The sequence below is a fragment of the Toxorhynchites rutilus genome, chromosome 3 (assembly GCF_029784135.1).
Source record: "Toxorhynchites rutilus septentrionalis strain SRP chromosome 3, ASM2978413v1, whole genome shotgun sequence".
Lineage (NCBI taxonomy): Eukaryota > Metazoa > Arthropoda > Insecta > Diptera > Culicidae > Toxorhynchites > Toxorhynchites rutilus.
In genome coordinates, this window is record NC_073746.1 from 199,029,923 (window position 1) to 199,057,672 (window position 27,750).

Below are 27,750 nucleotides of genomic sequence, written 5' to 3' on the forward strand. Positions count from 1 at the left end.
CATTCTTCCAGAGAAAAGCTCCGCTACGAGGCCATCCTTACCAGCTGCTTTGTGGTTCTTTAGCTGATTAATGGCCTCCTTAACTTCCCCATCGTCGGAGGTGGTACATCGTTGTTGTTCACTGCACCGGTGTAGTCCTCCTCAACGCCGTCTTGGTCTACTGTCTGCGCGCTGTTCAGGTATTAATCGTAGTGCTGCCTCCACCTTTTGATCACCTCGCATTTGTTCGTCAAGATGCCTCCTTCCTTGTTCCTGCACATTTCGGCCCGCGGCACAATTCCTTTGTGCGAGGCGTTTAGTTTCATGAAGAACTTCCGCGATTCCCGAGAACGATAAAGCAGCTTCATCTTCTCACATTCTTTCTTTTCCAGGCCGCTCCTTTTTCCCGAAAGAGATGTGTTCGCTGCCTTCGCTTCAGTCTGTATCGTTCCACGTTTTGTCGAGTCGCTCGTTGCAGCATGGCTGTGCGTGCTGCATTCTTCTCGTTCAGGAGCGCTCGATACTCGTCGTCAAACCATTCTTTCCGTTGTCCTCAATGTTCATACCCGATGTCGGTCTCTGCTGTGCTGCTGATTGCTGCTTTTAAGGTGTTCCAGCATTCATCGAAGGGAATAGCATCCAGTTCGTCTACCCACGGTAACGCAGCTTCTAGACGCTGCGAGTATGTGCAGCAACGTTCGGCTCCTGTAGTCGTCGTAGGTGGTACCGTGGTGAGCGCTGGTGTCTTATGTTATTGACGACTGACAGTTTAGAACGCAGTTTGACCATCACCAGGTAGTGGTCTGAATCGATGTTAGCGCCACGATAGGTTCTGACGTCGATGATATCCGAGAAGTGCCGACCGTCGATCAGAACGTGGTCAATTTGTGTTTCTGTTTGCTGAGATGATCTCCAGGTATAACGGTATTGGAGACTGTGCTGGAAGAAGATCTTACGTATGGCCATGTTCTTGGAGGCAGCGAAGTCGATAAGTCTTAGGCCGTTTTCGTTGGTTCGCTGATGGGCTGAACCTACCAATTACCGGTCTGAACTTCTCCTCTTGGCCGACCTGAGCGTTCAAATCACCGATGACGATTTTGATGTCATGTTTTGGGCAGCGATCGTATTCACGCTCTAGCTGCGCGTAGAATACTTCCTTGTCGTCATCGGTGCTAGCTAGATGAGGGCTGTGTATAATAATAATGCTGATATTGAAGAAGTGGCCTCGCATCCTCAATCTGCACGTTCTTTCGTTGATCGGCCACCAGACAATCACCCGTTTCTGCATCCCCCATCACAATGAAAGCTGTACCCAACTCGTGTGTGTCCAGTCATTTACCAACCAAGATAATTGGTAATTATTCGGATTATGGATTCGAAACTATATTCTCATGAGCACATATCAGCTGGTCCTCGACTATTGAATTGACCAGTATCCCTCGATTGGTCCTAATTCTGGAGTATTGACTGAATTCATTGTCTTGGAAACGACTATGACGCCCATTACCATTACGCTATTGTTATACTTGCAAGTATCAATTATCATGCTACATGTCATTTAGTATTGCCTCGGTGGTATCGCACCTCTAGACATCGTTTGTACAACGTAAACCAACCAGCGCCAAAAAAAGCTTTTGCCATATCATACATACAGAGCAATACATTGGTGGCTTGAAGCGATTAGGAATGTAAACACTTCTCATCATTTTGAGCAATTCTCAAAAGAAACGCTTCTGTTAATATTACTGGCCTATTGCTTTACTTTCTCTTGCAGGTGCAGATGTCATCCTTAGTGGAGAAAGTTTTGCTACTGGCAAACGAAATCACCAAATCACATACAAAATTCCAGAACTACATTTAATTTCTTGGTAACTAAATAAATGAAAAAAAAACTTTATATCTCAATAACCTCGAGAAGAGTAGCATTGCTTCGTTGTGATCAAGATTAGCGCAAATGCAATCCTAGTTGAAAGCAGTTTTGCGACTGGCACGCGAACCCAAATAACTCATAACATTCGGGCACGACATTCACGATGGTCTAGCTTGGTATTCCCCAAATAATTTTTTGGCGTACAATCTTAACGCCTGCTTCGTCATAGCGTCAGTTCAATGCATTGTCACAATGTGAAAAGCACCAATGAAGCCCGTTTTATGACGACGGAAAACAAACGATGCTAACTGCTTGGAGTAATGGAAAAGACAGAGTATTTGCCTCAGCAGAGATTCATTACCCTAGCGCAAATATTTCCCTCCCGCTATCTTCCCTCCTTGTTTATATTTATCATCACGGCTGCATAATTTGCACCACCAAATAATCGTCCATCATAGCATAAAAAAAATTATGCGATTGTCGCATCGCTACAGGGCCAATGCACACGGGAGCAGATACAAATGGGTTTTCGGCGCATCGAAGATGTACTATTTTTACGTACGGGTTATGAAGCACGTACTTACGCACACAAATATCTATATATTGATGGCTTTAAGCAACTAAATATACACACATTTATCTCAGCTTTGCGCTCGTCTCAGCCGAAGCTCTTTCTATTAATATTATCGGTCTCGATTAGCTTAGTTGTCATCCTTGGTGGAGATAGTTTTGCTACTGTCATGCGATAGCCTAGTTTGATAATTCTCCACACAATTGGAATGGCTCAATGGAATGGTTTGTTTGATGCAATGATTGCAATCAGCGAATGAGTAATTTGGTCGCGTCCACAGCTTAATCCGAAACGAAGACAAGTGATGACGCAAAACCTCTGCGAGATCAAATATTTATACTCTAGGCAAATATTCCCCTTCGTTGCTCATCGATAATTTGCTCGTTATTGACGGCACGGGTAGAAAAGCTCACAAATCAGCAGAACAAATGTGTGGGAAAATGGTAACGCTTATAGTTTTCACGAATTTTAACCTTACACAGCAGGGAATTGTAATGTATAGCAAATCAAATAAATCTTGGGGAATTTTAGATTCGCTTTGTATGTAAATCGCCAAAATCCATTCGCGGCAAAAATAGTTATTAACGTTAACCTTATTTCATAAAAACGTGCCCTGCTTTCTAATTTGACACCCCTAATGAAAGACGAAGTTCTACGTCAAAAAAAAATACTCCAAAAATACCTTAATGACAGCGTTTGTAAGGTGTTTTTAATGTTAAATATTTACGAACAGTCTGATTTATAACAAGTCTTCAGAAAAGTGACTTCTTATAATTTTTTTTAGTTTCAAATTGCCCTTGTTGGGTCATCTACAACTTGTTTACAATTTGTATTCGATTACGCCATGCTTTTCCGATTGTTGCATTTCTGTATATGAATGTCCTGAATGAATATTGGTGTTCAATTGTCATTGTTTATTCTATACATTATTGATATTATATTTTGTCTTTTATTCCTTAATAGATCATTTTCCAAGAAAGTTAAAACACAGCTGGTTGAGGGAGTGCCATCCTATTTTCGCAGAAATCAAGGGGGGCCGCAGCAAAGAGCCCCCATTAATTCTCCATCCAGTAGTAATATGGAGTTTCTAAGAGGCGTTTATGCGTTTATGCAAGTGAGCAGATCATCGGTAAGTATCTCCATTTATGATAATATTTCAATATTTCACAAAAGAGATTGTTATCTTTAGTGTAAAGCTCTTCCCTATCACAGTAATAAAAACGAAATGATGTTATTTGATCGGTTTTCAAATTTTCCAAACCAATCCAACGAAATGAAAATTTTTCTAGTAAGGGTAAATTAACTTGGTTTGTCCAATTCAGAGTGGTTTTCGCAACTAGTAAATGCCAATCAATTTTTTTTTCATGAAAATCACATATAATCGATACGAGTTTGGGTTTGTTGGAAAGCCCCAAGTCTCTATTTCCTAATACTACATTGAGGCATTGAAATTATTCAAATGTTGATGTTTTTTTAACGATTTTATTATGATTATGGTTTGACCACTTCTGATCATGGTTTGTCCGAAAAATTATCATGGTTTGATTTCGAAATCACCATTTTTGAATAAAAAAAATCGAACTTTCAAGAAGATGTTCAATTTATCATTGTTTGAGTTTACTGTCAACATATTGATCTATTCATAATTTTTCTTCAGAATATTGCCTAATCTTGGGCATTTTAAAAGTATTCACCTCAACACACTCAACACAGAGAAACTTTATTTCTACAGGGTTTTCCAACTTTAAATTCCGAAAGTAAATTGAAATAAAACACACTTAGAATTCGAATTTCGATGAAACTTTTATTTCAAATTATAGTTTGGTTTATGCCATTATGTGTGAAATACAACATCATTCAAATGTCCACCTAGGGCTTCCTCGCACACCTTGATCCGGAACAGGTAATTTTCGATGACTTTTCGGCACATATGGGGCGGTCTCTCGGTCATAACTTCACGAATGTTGTCTTTCAAATGTTCAAGAGTTTGCGGAGAGTTGGCATAGACACGGTCTTTCACATAACCCCACAAAAAAAGTCTAGCGGGTTCAAATCGCATGATCTGGACGGCCAATTGGCATCACCAAAACGCGAAATTATGCGTCCCTCAAATTTCGTTCGCAATATGGCCATGTTCGGTCGTGTTGTGTGGCACGTGGCGCCGTGCTGCTAAAACCACATGTCATCCGTATCGATATCTTCAATTTGTGGCAAAAAAAATCGGTTAACATGCGGCCATTCACAGTTACCGTCTCGCCGTCCTCATTTTCAAAGAAATACGGCCCGATGACTCCACCAGACCATAATGCGCACCAAACAGTGACTTTTGGCGGATGCAATGGCCTCTCAACAATCACGTGTGGATATTGGGTATTCACATAACCACCGAGCTCGAAATGTGCCTCATCGCTGAAGAAAATTTGATGCGAAAATTCAGCATTTTGCTGATGTTGTTCGTTCACCCAATCGACGTATGCCCGACGCATTCCATGGTCACCACGCTCTAATTTTTGTACCAGTTGGACTTCATATGGATGTAGGTGCAAGTCCAAATGCAAAATTCGCCACAATGATGTGTTTGACAAGCCCAATTGCTGAGCACGCCGTGGAATCGAAACACTCGGGTCATCCTCCACACTGGCAGCCACAGCAGCAATATTTTCGGCCGAACGCACATTACGATGATGCACAGGTTTCACAATATCCGCTACGGATCCAGTTTGTTCGAATTTATGCACTACATTAGCGATTGTGTGCTCTGTAGGCCGTCCATGACGACCAAAATCCGTCCGTAATGCTCGAAAAGCATTTGCCGGTTTTTCATCATTTTTATAGTATAATTTAACAAAATTAACACGTTGTGCGATGCTAAAACGATCCATATTGTAAAATGGCAGACATTCAACTAACGATATGACGCTTTGGTTGACAGCTCTGTCAAACGGTTGTCAGCGCAGGGCTGTATACTTTCGGAAGCCCGAAATGGAAAACCCTGTACTATGCGCGAAGGACACAATAAACAAACTGCAGCGCATCAAGCGGTTACCATAGAAATCATGTGGACAAAACAACATTAGTGGATTGGACAACTCATGATCAGAATTGAGGTCATTGAAATGCGTTAATTTAAAGGTTTAGCTATGCAAATCTGATACAAATGGTGTGCAAGTATGATGTTTACAATATTTGTAAGTGTTAAGATGCGTCCACATTACGCCAATCGGCGTTGGCCGCCCGGTAAAGCTGGACGTACCGCCCGGGCTTGCCAACGTGCCGACACGAATCAAACCGATCCCAATCCGAAACAAGTGGGTCCGGTTCGAGAATGTCGAACCAAAACAAAACGAAGTAAATTAGCGTTGACGACACTGTGCTTCGTGTGTTCGTGACGGCTTCGTGCATCCGATGGGGCTTCGGCTTCGTGCACCCGATGGGGCGTCCACATTACATAACGAACCGAATATGCCCCCTGGTACAGGCCGATCGGCATCATTCGCCATAATGTGGACGCGCCTTTAGAATCCAGAAAAAGGCTGAATACGTGCCGAATATTCATCTTGTGATTGATTAAAAGTTAGCTCCGATGAGGGGCACATTGACACCAATAGAAGGTGTTTTTTATAATCCATTCAACCATGTGAATCCGTAAAAATATACTATAAAACTACTGTAAATTATGAAAAAGACAATTTTATTCATATGTTTTGAAACATTCGAATACCTGATTTGACAAAGGTGTGCTGAATTATAGCATTCAAAAAAGTGGACAAACCAAAATCATTTACCTTATCTTATCTTCTGGCTCATGTAGCTCTTGTACTCTGGCGTCCACAGATGCTAACGATTCACTATCCCCAGTAGCGAATTAATTGTTCATCTGTACTGAGTCTCGTCCCGACTACTACTGGGCGATCTTCAGAAAAACGGATTGATTTTCTTTATTTCTGGAGAGAATCATCCTCAACAGGCTGACGGAATGCACTGATGGAGCTCGTAGACTGTCCGATAGACAGTTCGAATTTCGGAAAGGAGATCTACGATAGATGTCATTCGCATAATAGACGAAAGAGCCATCAAAGCATCCAGAGGAAACAGATACTGCGCAGTGATAACGATCGACGTTAGAAACGCGTTCAACAGTGCCAGCTGGGAGGCCATCGCGACTGCGCTCCACACAATGAGAGTACCAGACTATCTGTGCAGAACACTAAGAAGCTACTTCGAGAACGGAGTGCTGGTGTTGAAACTATCCGCAGCGCTCTATCCTGGGCCCATCGTTCTGGAACAGTATGTACGATAGCGTACTAAAGGTGATTCTGCCTGGAGGTGTGGAGATCTTTGGCTCCGCGGATGACTTCGTTATCCTCGTGACAGGAGAATCCTTGGAACGAGTCGGAATGCTTGCAACAGAGTCGATAGACATAATCGGATGCTAGATGCAAAGTGCGAAACTACAGATAGCACAGTAATTGAAGGGCGGTGCAACGTCACCATTGGAGAGCACTCGATAACTTCGAAGCGAAATTTGAAATACCTGGGGATGCAGCTCGATGATCAACTGAACTTCAACATTCTCGCAAACTGCGCTTGTCAAAAGGCAACGAGACACCATTTGGCTAGTGGCTCCTCATCGATACTACGATATGGGTGTCCAGCCTGAATCGCGGCGCTAGAAACCCAGCGGAACGCGAGGAGGGAGAATAGTACGTATCGACTCATGGCGACGCGAGTCGCGAGTGCGTAGAGAACCATTTAATCAGAACCGACTCGCGTCATAGCCAGGTTGGTCCCCATCCGCATCATCTTGGCGGAGGACAGCGAGTGCTATACAAGGAGGGGAACCAGAGGAATCCGGAAGCCAATGAGAGCGGAGTCGATGGCTAGGTGGCAGCAAAAGCGGAGTGCCGCTCAAAACGGTAGATGAACGCACAGGCTCATACCGATATTAAAGGGCTGGGAAACATGAAGCGGTGAACTTCTTCTTAACGAAGTTTTTGTCTGGTCATGTTTGCTCCAAGCAGTATCTGTACCGGTTTGGACACATCAGCTCGCCTATTTGCCTGAAGTGTGGAGATAGAAACTCCGGAGCACATCGTTTTGTATGACCCAGTTTCAACGCAAGGCTGATCTTCATGCTGGTAATATCGTGGATGCAATTTGTCGCGACTAGAACATCTGGAATGCAGTGAACAGCGTAATCATACACATCATGTCCGAGCTACAGCGGAAGTGAAAGGTCGACCAGCACACCTGACGGTGGTACTTGAGGGCACTACATAATCGGCGAATCGTTGGGAAGAGAGATCCTGCGAGGGAGACTGTCAGGATCAGGAAGCGTTCTCCGTGCGCCACGTTGGAGAACGCTTCCTGATTGGTACACGTCTCGACAGGTAAGAAATCCCGCAAGGATGGCTGTGACGAAGTGCGCGTCAAGTTGCAGGGCAGTTCTTAATCGGTGCACGTCTCGACGGGTGAACGAATGCTGTCACAATTGGCACAATTGGAATGAAATATAGAAAGAAAAAGGGTATGGACAACCGACGAAGTGCATGAGCACCACCGCTCACCGAAGTAGTCGCCTTGATGTGGTCCCGAGGGGAACGAGGCGACGAGTAGAGGGCTTGGTTTTTAGTGGGTGTAAGTCCCACACGACGTCTGAGTTAACCAGTCCCAGATAAGGCTGGTAGAGCTTTCCTAACCTCTTTAAAAAAACATTTCGGAGCGTTTTTTGACGAATCAAATGCATTTGAACACTACGTTATTCGACCTTTTTCACTATGGTTGCACACTAGAGGTGATGGGGTGAATTCGCTAACCCGAATCTGTGAAGATATCCCCAGAAGCAACCGTGACCTGACAAAGACTGCGTCAGATGGAAGTTCACTTCTCCAAGATTTCTAGTAACCCATTTGGCTATAGCTGAGATCAGCCTATGGATCCATTTTTCTTTTGAAGTGTTATTCCAATTTTGCTTCCACTTCCGCATCGTTTTTGTACATCTCTGGTATTTTGTCCAGTTGAAACACTCTCACACGTTGTCTTCAATCAGAACAATATCTATGAAAATCATTCCGGGTATGACACATACAGCTTCCATGAATATGCTTCTATTTGCGCTCGTTACTCTCATTGCTTTAGTTCTGTAGGTTCTGTTCAGCGTTCGGCTTTGTTTATTGTTGGTCGCTGCCGCCCAGGCTTGGCCAGCATATCTGAGTATCGATGTGGGTACGCTAGCTAGGAATCGCCTCTTACTGCTACTGTTCCAGGCATTATTCGGCATGATTTTGGCGAATGCCGTTATGGCCTTTGCCGTCTTATCACAGGTTTAGTTGATTGACTCCTGAAGTTGAGTCGGTCGTCTATTATCACACCCAAGTATGAACGTACTCGTTTGGTGACAATGGTATGGTACCCAACGATGATTACCGTCCTGTAGTTGCTGACCAGTACGATTTCAATCTTGTGATGCGCTAGCTGCTGTTTTGCCTCGTGCATCCAGTTCTCTATCGTGTTCTTCACCTCGGTAGCCAGTATTTCCACCTCCCCAAGTGTCTCGCCCATTGTTGTTAGAGAAATATCATCAGCGATCCCAATATGTTGACGTCCTTCGATAACTTTAGCGTTAGCACTCCATCGTACATCCTTTCCCAAAGTGTTAGGCCTAGGATGAAGCATTGTGGGATAACGTCTTTTCTCCCTTTCCTGTGTTAGAGAGCAGGATTCTGTTTTCGAAGTAGCTATCCAAGATCTCGCACAGGTAGTTCGGTACCAACATCTTGTGCAATGCCTTTGCAATGGCATCTCAGCTAGCACAATTAAAGCACGTCTTTTCTGTTTCAGCGCTTTCACGGCTATTTCTAAGACGCACAGGATAGCATCCACTGTTGATCTTCCCTTCCGTAACCCGAACTACAACTTTGAGAGTTCATGTTCCCTCTCTGTATCAGCACTAATCCGAATCTATCATCTCAAATAGGCCTGTATGACAAATAGGCCTGTATGATGACGACTTCCCTGGTGTTTTCCCTGGCTTCGGTAGTAGTATAGTGCCTGTTCCATATATCAGGGAAGACTCCTTCCTCAGACAATTTTGCAAAATTTCTCTGAAAATATTCGGGTTCGCTTAAAAACGTTAAAAACGCCAAGTATTCGAAGTGTTTCGATGAAGAGATTTTTTGGGGTACTCATTATGTTCTACCTCCGTTCTTTTAGCCTTGGGCCTCCAATGGATGACTGTCTTTAGCTTGATGTCCCTTCAGCCGTATCTTAGATAAAGTTTCGTTCTATCAGGGTCATTGCAATTTGTCACAGATGGCCGAAGCACTGAAACATCTTATTTTATTTTGGGGTAACTTTAAGGGGGCATATTGCCCACCCTATTTTTACTTCACCAACCTCAACACCCCAACTGCTGTGAAAGCCTTCCTCGAACGTATTGTTAAGGAAGCTCGAACTGGACATTCAAGACTTCTCTTAGTTCGGCTTTGGTCGTGATCCTGTGCAGATTCCTGCATTCGGCCATGGTTTCTTGTGATAGTGCTCTCACTTTAACCGTTTACCCTAACGATTTCTCTACCAGCTTTTCATAGGCTGAACTCTTAATCGTCGGGTCTCTATTCAACATGCGCCATAGCGCCACTATCAGTCATCCGGCTGCCCGTCATTGCATAACCAGCCATAAAGCATACCGTGCCTCTCGAACGCTGTGGTTTCTTTGCCTTTGGAGTGTCATCTTTCGGCATATCGCCCTTTTCTTCATACTTTTTGTTTTCGTTATCACTGTTTTTCATTAACCACTTTTGTGCTGCGTCTTTGCATGACTAGGTTTTTTACGATAAAAACAAGACCGCTCTTCTTTGCCGTTAACCGCTGTCAACTTCATCACTTTCACAGATGAAAGCCGAAAGAGATTCACCTTGTCGCTGTCTCTTTCGGAAGTCATCTAACATCCCAGCTTTGACGGTGTCCTTTGTACACACTTGTCATTTCTTACTTTTCAAATCAGCGGAAGTTACTTTGCTGTCAAAAAAACAACAAAACAGAACCACTCAGCAAACAGGAGACAGTCCGTGTAAAATTATACTAGTGGAATTTAAGTGTTTTAGTTGGAAAATTTTGAGAAATTCAATTTTTTATGTGTGTCATTGTAACAAGTTTTCGTTCGTTTCTCTGAAGGTGTTGGTTTTATCCCGACAGGGTGCCGATCATACTCGCACTTCGATTTATGCCACCTAAAAACGTAAATTTTTGTATTCTACAAAAATTCGAGTTCTACTCAAAAACCGATGTACAGATATTGTAGAATGGTTCATGAATAATTAAAGAGAAGTTTTGTAATGATTTGAAGTCGAAAAACCAGGTCCTGGAAATATGTGGAAATCCTTAGGGTGTCGGGTTTACCCTGATTTCCCCTATATGAAACATGGTAGTCGAGAAGGTCAATAATGTCGTTTGGTGTTGTTGAAACCGGACTTGGTCTGCTGAGGAGCTTTGAACGACAATGAAGTGTCTTTGTCAAGGCAGTTGGAGTTTGGATTGAGTTGTCCTGGGATTGAGAGTACTGGGTTAGAGACGAATGAACTGAAAATGTTTAAAGTCTCTATAATTCAACATGTCAGTCGAGAAGGTAGACGTGTTGCTCTCTTCTATATTGAAAAGTATCAGTGTTTCGGTTAAAGTTTCGAATGATTTTTTTCTTATTTGAAAATCTGTTTTGATCAAACTTGTACTGGTCATCATATGTTTAACTATTCGTCATTATTCAAGTAGTATTTCATCAGCATAGAATGTTTGTTGTTTATCGTCGAAGAGTTTTTACTATTGACTTATATCGGCAGATGTTTTTTTTTCAAACCCAAGTTTTGAAGTTGTTTGTGGTATTTCACCGGGCCTATTCCGTGATCTTTTGTGAACAATATTTTTGTTCTTTGGCCATTATTGATTGCTTTTGTGATTTTCTATAGAAATGCGTCGATTTTGTTGCGTCTTACTAGTGCTTCGCTTATGGTTATTTCATGTGGCACTCTAGTTTTTTTAGTGTTTTTCTTCAAACTGACACATGATTGATTCTTAGTGCTGACAATTGTCAGGTTTTGTGGTTACGGGAATGGAATCACTTTAGGCCTGATTCTCGAATACACTTCGAACACACTTCACGGTGGAAATGGAATGAAACGTATCCGCGATGACAACGGTACGGTGTCGACATCTGGATACGAGATTAGTTTCCCACTAAACTTATCATTATAATATCAAATCATCTTCAGATGAAATTTTTATATGAGATTATTATATCACAAGAAGAAAACAAAGTTTTCCACTCACATTGAATACCAGTTTGACACGAAGAAGTTAATTTTCATTAATGATTTTTTATTTGAAAAGTGCTCATTCTGCCTGAAAACTCATTATTATCTTCGACACTTCACTAACTCGTAAGTTCAATGGCGTGCCGTTTATTTCGTTTCCACCGTGAAGTGTATTCGAGAATCAGGCCCTTTATTGTCCATGATGTCTAGAGTACAATGCTAAGGGATGCCTTGCCGCATCCACTTTATTCTCTGGATTTTCCTTTTAAATTTCTTTCAAATTCATTTCAAGGTACAAAGCCATGAAAGCGACTCTGTCAGATTAGTATATTGATTGCAGTATGAATAATTGCAAATAATTAATTAATTTGTCTGTCTTTCTGCCGAATCTATAATTTCACTAACTATAAAATTTAAATTCTGAATAATCCTGAATAAATCCTCACTTTGCTTCTTTCTTATTCTAGGTAAATCATGTAAAGACAGACTCCTCAATTTTTCGGCTGCACACAAATGCAACTGTTATTCTTTTGGTAACATTTTCGATAGCAGTAACAACACGACAATACGTCGGAAATCCAATAGACTGCGTTCACACACGGTAAGTCTTTGTTTATTATTTATCTGTTTTTAACTTATGCAATGACAAAACGCACAGAAACTATATCAGTTTGGTTAGAGTTGAAAATAAATGCCAAATATTTTAAGATGGTTATTAGTTGTGTGCGTTGCATATTGGCATAAGGGTGAACGAAATGTTAGTTTCCTGTCTGAACAGACTCGCGACACTTCTCAGCATGTACTTGGGAGAGTAATTACTACTAGATTGAGGTTCAATTGATGAACGACGTAAATAATAGTGTCGCCGGTCACTTTTCTCATAAATCATGACCTCTCGAATGTGGTGTATTAAGATAACGGACAGAACTGTAAATTCTCATTAGATCATACAATACCAAATTAAATTTTCACCGGATTCTTCCAGTATTCCACTGATCATTCGTATTCTTTCTTTCTCTCCTTCTGTTACCTATCCGCTTCAGAACTGTTGCCTGCTTCATCCGTCACATTTTGCAGTTGAACTGGTCTGTCACTTACGCCAAGTGTTTCTTTACGATTTTAGAGTATAATAGTTGATTTGGATATTTTCATAATTTATTTCATACCACTCTAGAATTTGTCGCTTAGTGATACAGTTCATGAAGAAAGACTCAAATAATTCCAGGGCACATGGAGAGTCGTTTGATTCTCTTGACTATCTCGTCTGCTTTCATCAAATGTTTATTCAACTTATAGACTCCGTAATGGCTACCCACCGTGACGCTTGGCCCTTGTTTATTCATTGTCTTTGTCAATGCTAGCGATATTTTTTATTTTGTTTTTAGAGACATCCCGGAAGACGTATTGAATACATATTGTTGGATTCATTCAACATACACAGTTGTTGACGCATTCATGAAGAAACAAGGTCAAGAAGTTCCGTTTCCTGGCGTAGACAACTCACAACGGAGTGGTGCGTTAACAATAAGACATACAAAATACTACCAATGGGTAGCATTTACTTTATTCTTTCAGGTAAGTGTCACTCGATGTTATAAAATATTTATTGTGCATCTTCACCACGTCATGTCATGTCATGTCACGTTCATCTCATTAGTAAATCATCACGTTTTCACACCATACCATACATCACAAATACCACATCTTCAAATTATAATTCAATTCATTTTGAGTTCTAAGGAATGTTTACTTTTACTATGAAACAGGAATATTCGTTGATGAACGTTGAGTTGAGTTTTATTATATTTCAATTTATATTATACTTTAATGTCATACAGGACTCAAGCTTGAAGTAGTTGTACGATTCGCATCGGATAATATGCCTTGCTACGAAATTTATCTTTGGCGAAAAGTTCACGCTGGCCTCTTTTGGCCTTGTTCCCATCGGTTCCAACTGAAACGCCGTTTTTTATGCAGTGACAACACAAATGTCCTGTTCGTTGCATCAAACACTGGTTTAATGTCGCGCCAAGAACTACAAATGATAATCCATACACTGGTTCATTTATTCACCAAAATCCCCTAATTCCACTTGTACACATTCTGTCGTATGGCGATGCCTTCAACTATTCAAAATATCGAAAGATTCATATTCTACCTTGAGAAATGCCCTTTGGAAGCCGCTGCAGTCTAGTCTGCACAACTGCTGAAAATTTATTCTATTCGTGATGAGTTATTTCATATTCTTTTGCTTTGATACGAGAACGTTGTATCATGTATGGAACACAAATGTATATCTCCTCACATTAATGGTTTAAATGTTTGAATGTCTCTTCGTTTAAATTGTATAGAAGCTTCAAACTTGGCCTTTAGAAAAGCCATTTGGGAGCCACGTCGTCGTTGTCGTCCGGTCGCTTGATGGATGATTGATTAATCGATAGTAGCAACGGCTGATTTTATCCTACCCGTTTTATAGAGGCCTTAAACTTGAAAGTTCATTCTACTCTATCAGCGTTAACCCTTTCGTTACGAGCGTCGTCTATAGACGACATCCGCGCGACGTCCTGTGTGTACGAACGTCGTCTTTAGACGACATGAAATTCATACTGCTATTCGATCACACCAGCGCGATGTGCATACTTTTCGGCGCAGTGCTCCGTACAGGGGTAGCACCTTGCGGTCTGCTCAGATGTATGGGAAGTTGAAAACCCTCATTTTAATAAATTACTTATTGAAACCCACACTATTTTAATAAATTACTTATTGAAAAAAAAGTTATTTCTTATGTTGTAATACATTGTAATGAAGCAGTGGGAGTGGATAGATTGTAACACTCTTTAAATCCACTAAGAAATAAATTAAATTAATAATTTTTACGACGCGATGTTCATATTTTTTGTTTCCACAAAACGTAATCCAAAGTCAAAAATCGATCTAACTAACCGCCCGACCATACCAGCATAATGCTCACGGATTCGGAAAACATAGGCAACGGGAATGCGAAGAAGCACAAGTACAAGAACGGTGTTACAGGCGAACCATTTCCTTTTCCTACATTCGGAACATAGAGATGCAGAAAATGAAAGCATCATCTGTCAAGCGGAAAAACAGTGCTGGCACGTACGAGCAACATAGAATACTCTCTCGTTTTCGCCTTAAACGAATCCGAGTAACTGGATTCTTACTCTTCTTTCTGTTTTTCCTCGACCAAGTGCGACCACCAGGGATGCCGAATAACACGAGATGACAGGTTTCCAAATGGTATGAGGTTTTTGAACATTATTTTCCCACGCCCGTTTCCTATATTTTTCGAATCATATACTCTCTGCATTTACATTTGGTCGGTGTAATACAAAAATGTTACACATTGCAAGAATGGTATTTCCCTTTTATGAGTTGCCGTCAAACTAGTTTGAGAATATATACTTTGAGCACACTAAGCAGAAGTTTGATTCTAATTATCATTGGCAACCTTCATCCATCAACCAACCAGGAGTTCATCCGGGTTTGATAGACTTCTCGTACGGAATCGTCTGGTCTCAGGTTTTCCTCTATGGCACATCACCTTAACTTTCTACCGAATCATACAGATGGTTATGTCCAAAACACGACCGCATTATGGATGTAGTATAACGTTTTGGTGTTGCTGAAAAGGGTCAGTGGTTTCCCCGGTTTTGTAGAAGCATGACTACCGCTCCTGTTGCTGATGTTGGATTTTATTACTCTGCTCCTTTCCTGGCTCATCTTCCTTAGTGATGTTGTTTTTTTCTTTCTTAGAGAGATATTCGGCCGAAGGCTGGTTCATCTCTGTAGTGATGGTGTTAACTACTTCACGGTTGGAAAATGACTGATCGCAGCGCTGCCTGGCAGTTATTTCTTATGCACATTGGCTGGCAGGAGAGAACCACACAGGGGTGGAGCTTGTTGTACAATATTTCGTTTTACTTCTTCTCTTTCATTCTTTCTTTGTACATTTTTTTGAGGATGGTAATGCTTCCAGCTCTTGTTAATTTAAACCATTTATGGATCAATGAATCGTAGTGTTCTGTATACCATACACATAACAATTTTTTTTTTTAAGATTCGATTGGTATGCAAATCATTAAAATTCGCAGCAAAAATAGTTGTCAACGTTAAAACTATTTTTATTAAAACGTGACCATTGGATTCGATATCCTTCCTAAAAGGCCTAGTCCTACGTCAAAAAAGAAACTCCGGTAGTTTTGACACACTTCTGACAGTCAGGCTCATTGAATATTTTATTTTATTTTGCAACAAAATCAACAAAAGCAGGTCAGAGAAAGAGAAGTTTTATTTCTAAAAGACTACCGTCATTAACTGGTCTTCTATTGTAACGCATGTAATAAGTAACGCTTTTAATGGCTGGTAGAGTCCAATGCAGCGGAAAGTATAAGGCTGGTAGAATATCGGTAACGATAATTTAGAGGAAAAAAAGACTCAAAGAAATTACTATTGTAAAATACTCGAACATGTTTATTAATGTCAAATGTACAATATGAATTCGGTCGTCTTGAATAGACACTATTTTATGATTTATGGATTTATACTATTGTCAACGCATCCAAGATGTAGATACGGAAAATGCGCATAAGAAAGTGAAGACAAAAAATATATGGAATAGATATGCATTCTACCGTTTCACACTGCCCCTCAATGTATAATCTCTTCAGAGATCTTCCTTGAGCCAGTGCATCTCGTAGAACTCTCGGTGCTTTAAAGGGCCAAGGGCTTAGTCATGCATCAGCGGTTCAATCCTCTTCTTAGCATACAACTCCAGCACAAAAAGCTCACGAATTCCAATGTGCTTGGAGCGTCTGTTGATCCTCCCTGATTGCACGAACGCCAGTCACCCCTGATTGCCCTCCATCACAACTGTAGGGTTCTCTAGCTGTTTACCAGAATCATGTAGAAATTGTCGCAGCCACAGCGCTTCTTGGCACGTTTCATTGGGTGTTACATATTCCATCTCCATGGACGAAATGGTATCGGTAATTGGCGACGACTTGCTCACTAAACAGTGCTGCCTCCAAACTGTAATACCATACTGCAGGTGAAGCGACGACTATCAAAATTACCGGCCCAATCTGCATCGGAGAAATCGACCAATGGCCTCAAACCATCGATAAGATTGAGATATTTTATCGGATCTTCGACAATATTCCCAGTATCAACCAGCTTCAAAAATTTAGGATCCATTGGTGATTTAGCAAAAAATCATCCAAAGCAGATTCGCTTCCTTCGTTCGGATTATTGCCGGAAAGCTCATTCGGATTGATCGGCAGTAATTCGATTTCTTTTCCTGCTTTCTTTTCTGTTGTTGAGGTCGAATCTTTCACGATGACGTACCATTTTCTAGTTCGATGAAACGGGCATCGCAGCTGATCGTAACTGTGTGCCCATGAGCGCCCGCGGGATAATCGGAGGCCGCCCGAAGCCGAGCGGCGACTGCCTGCTAATAATATGGCGGAATATGTGCCGAGTACCCAGCCCACTTAATCGCTAAACTGACGATGCCCATGTTGCCAGAACTGAGTATGCCACACATCTTCTCTCTTATCCGAAAAAAGAAGAATTCAATAAAGATAAAAGACGAAAAGAACAAATGCATGTGGATTTTGTTTCAGTGTATTTTCCTTCACAGAAAACATTTGAACCACCTTTGAGATGAATGAGCTTGTTTATGACGTTTAACTAACAAAATACCGAGTCAAGTTCTGTGTCTCGGGTCGTACTTTTCTGCGCGGTCGTCCCAATTCGCAAATAATTAGGCTTCCATTTCTGCACAGCACGGTCGTTCCGATCCGTACTCTTATCATTATCATTCTTTACGTTCGTCTCGAGCCGTACTTGTTTGTGTGGCATTTTTTCATTTTCTTTTGTACTCATACGGTCGTCCCGAGCCATTTGTGCGGTCGTCTTGATCCGCGATATCCACTTTTATTCTACCATTTCAACGTACGATCGTCCCGTAACGATTATTAGTAATATATGACCCGTAATCTTGAGTTCCAATGCGTTACTACGAAGTAATAAGTATTAATGCAATGGAGCTACAAAATTGATGTGCATCAGTACATATTTAATATTTAATATCGCCTACTAAAGATAGAGACATATTTAAAAAAAACAATACTTTGTTGTGTTACCCTGTAGTAACCAAAGTATTGAGCTGTATTAATTAAAAAATAAATCGTTGTTTCTGGCAACAAGTTTCAATTTTGCTATCATCAAGTCAAAGTGCAGTTTAACATGGGGCATTAGAATTTCTGCAAACCATACTGTTTAATTTATACTTAGGGTAGTCCCGGGATGACCACTCATGTCTTCATGTAATTTCGAGTGACGATGCCCATGTTGCCAGAACTGGGTTTCTAGGTCAGAAACGCTTATCAAGACCTGCCTCCAACAGCATATAGATCGCAATTCCCACCAGGGATTGGTTTTGGCCGTTCTGTTGAGTAGAGTAGAGAGTTGCAAACTGCGGTTGTTTATTTATTTATTTATAATGATACTACATTCCATTGAGAGATTAGATCTTCTTTACAATTTTTCGCCAATAAACCCATGGCTGCAGTTCTCCAACTCCCGATCGCCCCTGCTCCATCTGGTCCGTTCACCTCGCTCGCTGGGCTCCTCTCCTTCTTGTTTCTACCGGATTTGGTGCGAACGCCATCTTTGCAGGACTGGTGTCCGGCAATCTTGCAACATGCCCTGCCCATCGCACCAGCCTTGGCGACTTTCAGGATTGTCGTTGGTCGATTGTATCACAAGCGCCCTTGAAATCAACGAAGATGTGGTGCGTAGGGATCTGATACACGCGGCACTTTTGGAGGATCTGCCACAGTGTAAAAATCTGGTCCATCGTAGAGCAACCGGGAATGAATCCGGCCTGATAACTTCCCATAAATCTACTTAATATTGGCGATAGACGGCGAAACAGGATCTGAGACAGAATTTTGTAGGTACCATTCAGGATTGTGATGGCACGATAGTTCCCACAATTCAGCTTGTCACCTTTTTTTATAGATGGGGCAGATTACCCCGTCATTCCACTCCTCCGGTAGCTGTTCAGTGTTCCAGATTCTAACTCTCAACCGGTGCATACACTCTACAAATTTTCCCGGACCTCCCTTGAAGAGCTCCGCTACGAGGCCATCCTTATCAGCTGCTTTGTGGTTCTTTAACTGATTAATGGCTGTTCAGGTGTTCATCGTAGTGCTTGATATAGTTCTACCACCTTTCGATCACCTCGCGTTCGTTTGTCAAGATGCCTCCTTCCTTGTTCCTGCACATTTCGGCTCGCAGCACAAAGCCTTTGTGCAAGGCGTTTAGTTTCTCGAAGAACTTCAGCGATTCTCGAGAACGATTAAGCAGCTTCATCTCCTCACACTCTTTCTCTTCCCGGCGGCGCTTTTTTCCCGAAAGAGATATGTTTGTGACCTTCGCCTCAATCTGTATCATTCCACGTTTTGTCGAGTCGCTCGTTGCAGCATGGCAGCTGTGCGTGCTGCATCCTTCTCATTCAGGTACGCTCGATACTCGTCTTCAAACCATTCGTTCCGTTGACCTCGTTGTTTATACCCGATAACGGTCTCTGCTGTACTGCTAATTGCTGTTTCAAAGTGTTCTAGCATTTATCAAGGGAAGCAGCATCCAGTTCGTCTACCCCCGGTAACGCGGCTTCAAGGCGCGGCGAGTATGTTTGTTTGTTTAAAATCGGTCTGTTTGTTGAATCAATGTTAGCGCCACGATGGGTTCTGATGTCGATGATATCCGAGAAGTACCGACCATCGATTAAAATGTGGTCGATTTGCGTTTCGGTTTGCTGAGTTGATCTCCAGGTATAACGGTATTGGAGGCTGTGCTGGAAGAAGATTTTACGTATGGCCATGTTCTTGGAGGCAGCGAAGCCGATTAGTCTTAGGCCGTTTCCGTTGGTTCGCTGATGGGCGCTGAACCTACCAATCATCGGTCTGAACTTCTCCTCTTGGCCAACTTGAGCGTTCAAATCACTGATGACGATTTTTATGTCTAGCTGTTCTAGCTGCGCGTAGAATTCTTCTTTATTGTCATCGATGCTAGCTGGATAGAGGTGTGGAAATTGATAATGTAGATGTTGAAGAAGTGACTTCGCATCCTGCACATTTTTTCATTGATCGGCCACCAGACAATCTCCCGTTTCTGCATCTCCCCCAGCACGATGAAAGCTGTACCCAGCTTGTGTGTGCTGCCACAGCTCTGGTAGATGGTACAACCACCTTGAAACGATTGCACCATCGAACCTTTCCAGCACACCTGCTGCAGCTCTTCGATGTTGAAATTGCGGGCTCTCAATATTTCCGAAAGAATGTTCCGAGTTTCCAGTCTCTAGTCCGTGTTCTCTGCGTGGGTCTGATCCGATTGTCCAGTCTCGAGTTTCTTTGTGAATTTCCTGTGCGTTTTATTTTTACGGATGACTTGCAGGGCCTGCATCAACTCCTTGTCTCGCCGGAGGACCTCGTGCAGTTTTTTTAGAGTTCTTGTTGGCACAAAGACAATGATCAGCCGCCCCTGGCATGGGGAACAGACGCTGTTTTGAGTCGAACTTCCATGGTAAACAGACGCTCGAATAGGCCCCCCACCCTTTCAGCATTCGACCAAGATCCCACGGGGTTGGTTACCCGATCTTCGTTATGGTTACTCGTACCTCAGCCTGCACCACAGGGAGGTAGGGATAGAAGTTACTGGACAGGAAACTATGGACCACGAATAGGGTCTATTTTATGCCTGCACAATGAGAATGGATTGCTACCCCCGAGCGCTATTCAATGTATCCTTTTTGTAATGTCGCTGGTTCAGTCGATCACGGATAGCAACTACGAGTACTTGTACAGTCTACCCAAGTTCTAGCTGAAACTCCAATACTGCGAATAAAATTTATGACTTTATACAGGGTGTGGCAGGAAAAATGTGAAAATATCTTTCACATTCCATTTTCAACTGCTTTGAACAATAATATCAACATTTTCGAGTTAATTTATTTTAGTAGGTCCTTTTAAACAAATTTACTTGGTGCGTTCTCCTTTTTATCCTCCTTATTTATCAACCAGCATCTTCAATACGACGCCAAAAATCAGAACAAGCCATTCGAAGGTAGTCCTCCGGTATCGACTGCCATGTGCGCGTCATGACAGACTTCAGGGTCTTCACACTAGGGTAACATGTTTTGTAGGCTTGTGTTCCAACATACGCTCAAATCGAATCCAACGGGTCAAGGTCCGGAATGCTGAGAGTGCACATTTTTTTCGGCTTAAACGTTATTCTTTTCATCAGTCATCGTTGAGTCCGATTTGCCGTGTGACAAGGCGCTTCAACGTATTGATCCTCAGAGAAGTTGCCCTTCCCCCAGGGAAGCACTTGGTCTTTCATTATAACAATATACACTTCAGTATTGATTTTAACAGTAACATCAATAGAAACTGGCGGTATTTTCAAATTGTTGCTCTTAATCAAGCCACATATCATTATATCAGTCGAAAGGAATAGAAATTTTGACTTTCTCCGAATCATCCTTGATGTTTTTTCGATGAGATGAATCAGTATGTTGGACAGAGTATTGATGTGGAACTGTTTTTCGTCGGAAAACAGGATTGTCCTTTTTTCCTTCTTCAAAGCGATCTATTCGAACGAGTCAATCATAGTTTATTTATCTGTTCCGTAATTAAGTGACGTTTCGCTCTAGCTCTGGGAGATGCTACAAGTTCTTTTGATGATTCTTTGCATGTAGTTCCTAGAAATGTTGGCTTTCTTGACTAGTTTTTTGATGAAGCGTACCGGGTGCGTAACTAATACTAAACTTCAACTTAAAAAAAACGTAAACTTCAAAAAACACACTGTCAACCGAAATAAGCCAATAGTTATACAAATTAACACAATATCAAAGTGTAAATTTATTCGCATTATTTCCCGCCGCACCCTGTACAACACAATATAAATACGAAGACTTCAGTTTTTAAGCACAAATCTTTCAGGAAACTGAAACATCAAAGCGACTCCGATACTGCTATAAATAGAAGAAAAGAAATTATTTGCGTTATCGAAATATATAATTTATCATTACGAATTTCAAAATTACTTCTAACAATTGAATGCAATTACTTTCCAAAACCAACAAGCTTGTGAATCGATATGTTTTCAATTGTCTGTCCATCTGCCGACACTGTTTCTGCAAGTTCTATGTTTTCCGGCTCGATTATCACATTTTCTTGGACACTCATTAACGTTTCGAAGAACCACCTGGTCTTTGGATTACATTCTTAACCTCTAAATAAAAAATTAATTGATAATCATACAATCTGAGACAGAAATTAATGGCCTGATAGATCTTGCTTTATTATGTTTATATAATATATATTCAATATAAATGCATCGAATACGCTAAAATCCAGAATTACTTTGACTCGGTATGTACTCCCTTTCTCTGGCTCTTTACATATATTCACGAACGGGAGACCACGTAACATATTTGGAAACCACACACCATATCATGGTAAATTCAACGTGGCAAATATAACATGTGTGCGCGCGCGAAAGCACTTGTGTTGAGTTGGCCGTTTATTCTCTCCAAATGTTCGTGGTTCTTAAACCATGCTTACTGACGCTTTGATGCTGTCCTGCACCAAACGCAAGAAGACGGTGATAGGAAGAATATACAAATTTATAACCAAAATATATAAATATGTACTAATCCTCATTACTAAAAACTCTGAAATCAACACATACATTACGTATTTATAAACATTTCAGGCTTAAACACATATTGCGGAGCGATGGACCAGATTTTTTATGTTTTAAATAAAGGATTGGCTACTAGTGTTAATTTTGGCGTCGAGACGCTTACAACGTCGCCGGGTGCGAGTGAGAATAAATCAGCATGCATATATTTTGAACGTTGTTTTCTGTGGAAGAACTTTTTTAAATTGTAATTTCGAGAAAAATGACATTTTACAGTTGTTCAATGATTTCAAAAGTGCAAGGAATTGAAGAATTCCATCGTGAAATAGCGAATTAATGGCTGTGAATATGAAAAGATTATTGTTGGCTCGCGATATTATATACAGCCATTAGAGGAGTGATTGATTGTCAAATTAGTCATGTGTTTCTCAGCTATTATGCATTTGTGAAAAATATCTGTAGTTAATGATTTGTGATGGCTCCGATACTTGTTAAAAGGTGTTGCCTGAATATTATTTGTTGCTATTTTCAATAATTGACGCTAGTTTCGATATCAGCCAACGTCTATTCCATACAATGTGGTGACGAGTGTGTGCACGGTTTGTCTACCGCTGAGATTGAATTAGAATACAGCACATACACAACACTGATTCGAAAATAGAATAGTTTTGCCACGTCTCAAGTGCGCATCGTCGTGAAAAGCGAGGAAAAACTGTGCGTCAGCATCATACGTGTATTATTTTCTGTTTTCTTGGAATTGAAATAACCGCTGATGTCTGAAATTCCATCTACCTCCGTAACGATAAAAGACTCATTGTTTTAATTTTAATATGAAGCAAACATTTGATTGCAGTAGTTTGTTTATCATGTATGTTATCAGTGAAATTGATAAATATGCATTAAATTACATTATCAAAAAAAACGTTGTCTTCTTTCCAACATTTCTAAATTTTACTCAATGTTCTTTTAATTTTTATTTGTTATTACATGTTATTGCTTACATTTTATTTTACATATACGAGAGAAATACGACAATTATCTGGCCTTGGTCGGAGATTATAGTCTCGTATATGTCACGTAAAGATTCGTTCCTTTTGATACTCAATTGAATTAGATTAAAATTTCCGAATTAAAAGCCAATTGAAACGATTAAGAAGAAATCTGCAGAACACGGAAGATGGACATTAAGTAGTTTATCGGAACGCAAAGCTTTTGTTTCTGTTGTGATCTCCAAATAATGGCTCTCAACGATGGAATATATGGTTTGATATTAAACATAATATTCTTTATCTAGACTAGAGATATCCCTCATTAATCACGTATTTTATAAATTGTCGTTTGTCTTATTTCATAAGCTAAACTGGACATGTTGTTATACAATAGTAGAAAAATAAATTCTAATTTTCATGTCATAGAGAACGTAACAGAGGAATCGATATCGTGCTTCATTGGAATGATGAAACATATTATACATCCCACACTTGCAAAATTAAAAAATATGGAATAAACAGATTGCGGTCCGGAACCAATGTCACTTTCGCCACGCGTACTGTCAGACGCAAATATGTTTCTATTGAGGTCACTTTTGGTTCGTCTTTCTTTCGGTAATTCGGTCGCATTTCATCTTTTTTGATGTGGCCGAAACATTCCTCATGCTGCACTTCAATTGCCGTTTGATGCACCTTGCTTCTCATTATTCTCCACGAAAATATTCCCATCCTATAGAAAACTGAGTATTATCTTCCTACTGATAGATCGTGCTATGCTCTCTGTTTGATCGAAGAACCTATAGAAGTTCATGGCAAGTACAGTTATCATAAAAGAAGAATCTCTTGATTGTGCACAAATTCGTTCGCAGTTTTTGTTCGAATCATCAGTATATTTTGAGCTTCAGCCAAATAAGATTTTTTAACCGAAGGATTATGGATTCATTGAAATTTTGACACATTCATTGATTCATTGATCTTTTGAAAAGTCCATTCTTCGGCTCGGGTTGTGTAAGAACATACATCATTTAACCCGAACAGTATCGAAAAGGTGCAAACAAATGATTGAAACATTATGGTTGGGCTATATCTAAGATATAACCACATGTTTGACGTAGGACCCTTGTCATATGTGAATGTAACAATTTCCGAATTTACGAATTGCGAACAAATCCCAATTTAGGTCAATTCATGCATTATGATACATTACATTCTTCGTTGCGAGTCTGACGTATGGCATGATGCCTTGTTCATTTTATTCATTAATCGTCGACTTAATTCACGTTCACAACCTTGCACTCCAAGCGAACTTACCCCGGTACAGAAATGAAAGACGTAGTCGTACATCTAAATTACAATGGTGAATGGACACTCCTTCCCCCTCTCTGAGGGGAGAAGAGGGGAGGGGTCTGTCTTTTTTCTATCATATTTACTGTATCAATCTTTTATTCCATGTAACGGAGAAACATGTTATTTGCAAGTGTTTGAAAAATATTGAACGAGAATTGTGTCTGAAAATAATCTGATATTATAATGATGAGTTTTGGTAGAAGTACTAGGAATTTTTTAGTAAAAGGTAAGGTAAGGTAAGGAATCCGTTGAGTCGATTAGAAAATCGATCAATGAACAGTTCTGCGATTAGACTCATGAACTTGCGCTTAGTAAGAAAAGGTGAATGTCTGAAGGTATTGATTTTTTTATTGCTATTGATTTTTTGAAAATTGAAATTTTGGGCTGGACGAAGTTTGTCGAGTCAGCTAGTATCTACATAATAATCTGTATTTCTACAGATTTTTAGACTTTTTTAAACCAAGAATCTGTGAATACAGATAACAATTTTTTTGGGTTTCATAAAGAATTGACAGATTTTTCAAAATAACGTTGTAATAATGGCTTGAGGTTAATATTTTTTCCCATCTCACCTATTTTATTCATATAGCGTTATAATAAATAAATAACATCGTTTATCTTTTTCTTACTAAAGCACAGAGAATGTAAATTCCAAAAGTTCCCTCATACTGTCGGGAAAAATGTCGCTTTCACTGGGATCCGTCGTTAAACATAACCTGGAGAGATTCAACTATAACCGAAATCCTATTTTACTGTGTTTTATGTTTTTTTTAACTACGTTTTGCTATTGATTATTGAATTGAACAAAGCAAACTTAAACACCTGAACTCACTCAGATTAATTTGGACACCAGAACACGTTATCTTACTTTCTTGAGTAATATATGCCAAGAAAAATTGATGTTCCAGGACCAAACTTTGGAGATTAAGAGATTAAGCAGTTATCTACGTAGATGTTGGAGATGTAGAAATAGAAGCTACTGAAATGAGCGAAAACAAAAAAATAGCTTTTAGGATACCCTGCTGAACCATCAAATGGTTCAACACATACCCGATTAGTTGGTTTAGAATGAAATATTTCTGCCCTGTCCATATCCATAGCATAAGCTATATAGTAACATTATGTGCCCTTCTCAAGCGTTGACAGTTCTCCAGTTTAGCCTAGTTATGCTACCTTTTAATTCATTACTACCATTACATTTTTGTGTGTACCTGAAATACATTATAATGAAGGTATTTACGTTGCCCAATGTGAACAAGCATCCTCTGGTAACTGAATAAATTTCCATTGCACCTCAATAAAGCAATGTTCCTGGCTTTATGTGGAACATCGTCTAATCAGTAATTTATATGCCAATCAATGATACTAAAGCTAAAACCATGCTTTGAAATTGGACTTATAAACCTAATACATTTCAACACAATTTTTTGAGAAAAAGCTAAGACCAAAAACACAGATCTTGATTTTGTCATGGCTGTTATCAAAGTCTTATTCCGTTTGTTATCGCAGGATGCTAGGGCACCTTACTCATGCTGAAGCAGTTTAATACAGTGGTTCAATGTACGTTGCATTTCGTTGAGGAAGGCATTGTTCTTTGAACGCAATTTCTCATGGGCTCGATTTTAAAAGGGTGAGCGAACTGCCTAAAGTCGAGATTATTCTGCTTCAAGGAATAATCAAGCCAGGTATCCTAATTAATGTGGATGAAGGACCAAACGGGAACTAGTTTTAAAAAGGTCATAAATATTTTCGATTTATCATTTAAATCAATTGATTCTTGATCCAATACGCGTTACTACAAAAGCTCCAGGACGCAGTGCTCGTTGAACATCGGATGGCTCCTCTTCTCCGGGAGTTAGTAGCTTCAATACTTCCTTATGATCATGAGGGATCTCAATTGAAAATGAAACATTTCAAGTATGCAGGGGAATCGTTAACTGATGTGTGGAATATCAAAGCAGAATATATTGAGTTCGCAAACTCCAAAATCGGTGAAACGGGATTAGTACGATATCAAGCCGAGTGGTTTGTTCGTCACATAAGGACATCCCAGGGCCTTTTGCAAGTAGTGAAATGTAACGACAGGAACTGTTGCATTGAACCAAGGAGTAGTTACATTTGTGTAAATAAACATTAATTTATGTAAGTCAAAATGGAAATCAAAACGCTCAACATGTAGGAGAAAATGAAAGATTTCGCTCCATTTCGCTTTGGGCTCCAGAATAGCTTTATCAAGGTGTTGAAGTCTGCGTCTTGTTAGAGCTCCGCAGTTACAGAGCAAATGTCCCGAGATTTCGCTTTCGGCATTACAAAAACGACAAATATCATCCTGTGCATACCGTTTGTTGAGTTGATTGTTGCATAAAAAACTAACTAGCTTTTACCTATGGTATCAGAACACACGAGAAGAATGAACTTGACAGCTATACATGCTATAGCCTTTTTTACACAGATACTCTGAGACCCATAGGTAAAGATACGGTTCACGTGAATTCTGTGGTTGTATTGTTCAGTTTGGCATAGACTTTTACTCAATAATGGTGCTTCAAATCGTGTGGCATTTCTAATTTCTAAGGTTTCGACAGCGGTCACTGAAAAAGTGACCATATTATATCACAATTTCTTCATTTCTGTTTCATCTCAGTCACGCTGCCACTCTTCAAAAGCTTTTTTTTGACAACCGTTGGAAATTCTGCCCAAAACTCCATGGGTTCTGCTGCAAAAAAAAAGGTTTGACGCTATGTATATGTAGTTTACATTTCAGCGCAATAACATACACTGAAATTGAAACGAAAAGTGCACTCGATGGATCGTGAAATATGAATTACAAGCACAATGTTCTTGTAGTTTCATTTATGGGAAACATTGGAAACAGATCTTATTCAAGGCCCAAAATGAAGTTCTTTAGCAAAGAAAAGCATTTGAAAAGCATTTTTTTTTTGGAACTGTTCA

General features: G+C 40.3%; 1 protein-coding gene across 13 annotated transcripts in view; it reads left to right on the forward strand.

Moving 5' to 3' along the window:
- Positions 1-27,750, forward strand: part of LOC129780179 (innexin shaking-B) — a 139,704-nt gene that overhangs the window by 70,620 nt on the left and 41,334 nt on the right. For 12 of the 13 annotated variants that reach the window (XM_055788175.1, XM_055788176.1, XM_055788178.1 and 9 more), the window contains 3 exons: positions 3,384-3,549; positions 12,196-12,329; positions 13,114-13,303. In XM_055788175.1, coding sequence (XP_055644150.1) covers positions 3,384-3,549; positions 12,196-12,329; positions 13,114-13,303 — 490 coding nt within the window. Of the gene's footprint in view, positions 1-3,383; positions 3,550-12,195; positions 12,330-13,113; positions 13,304-22,598; positions 22,710-27,750 lie in introns of those variants that run through there. The other variant, XM_055788185.1, reaches the window with a different exon arrangement.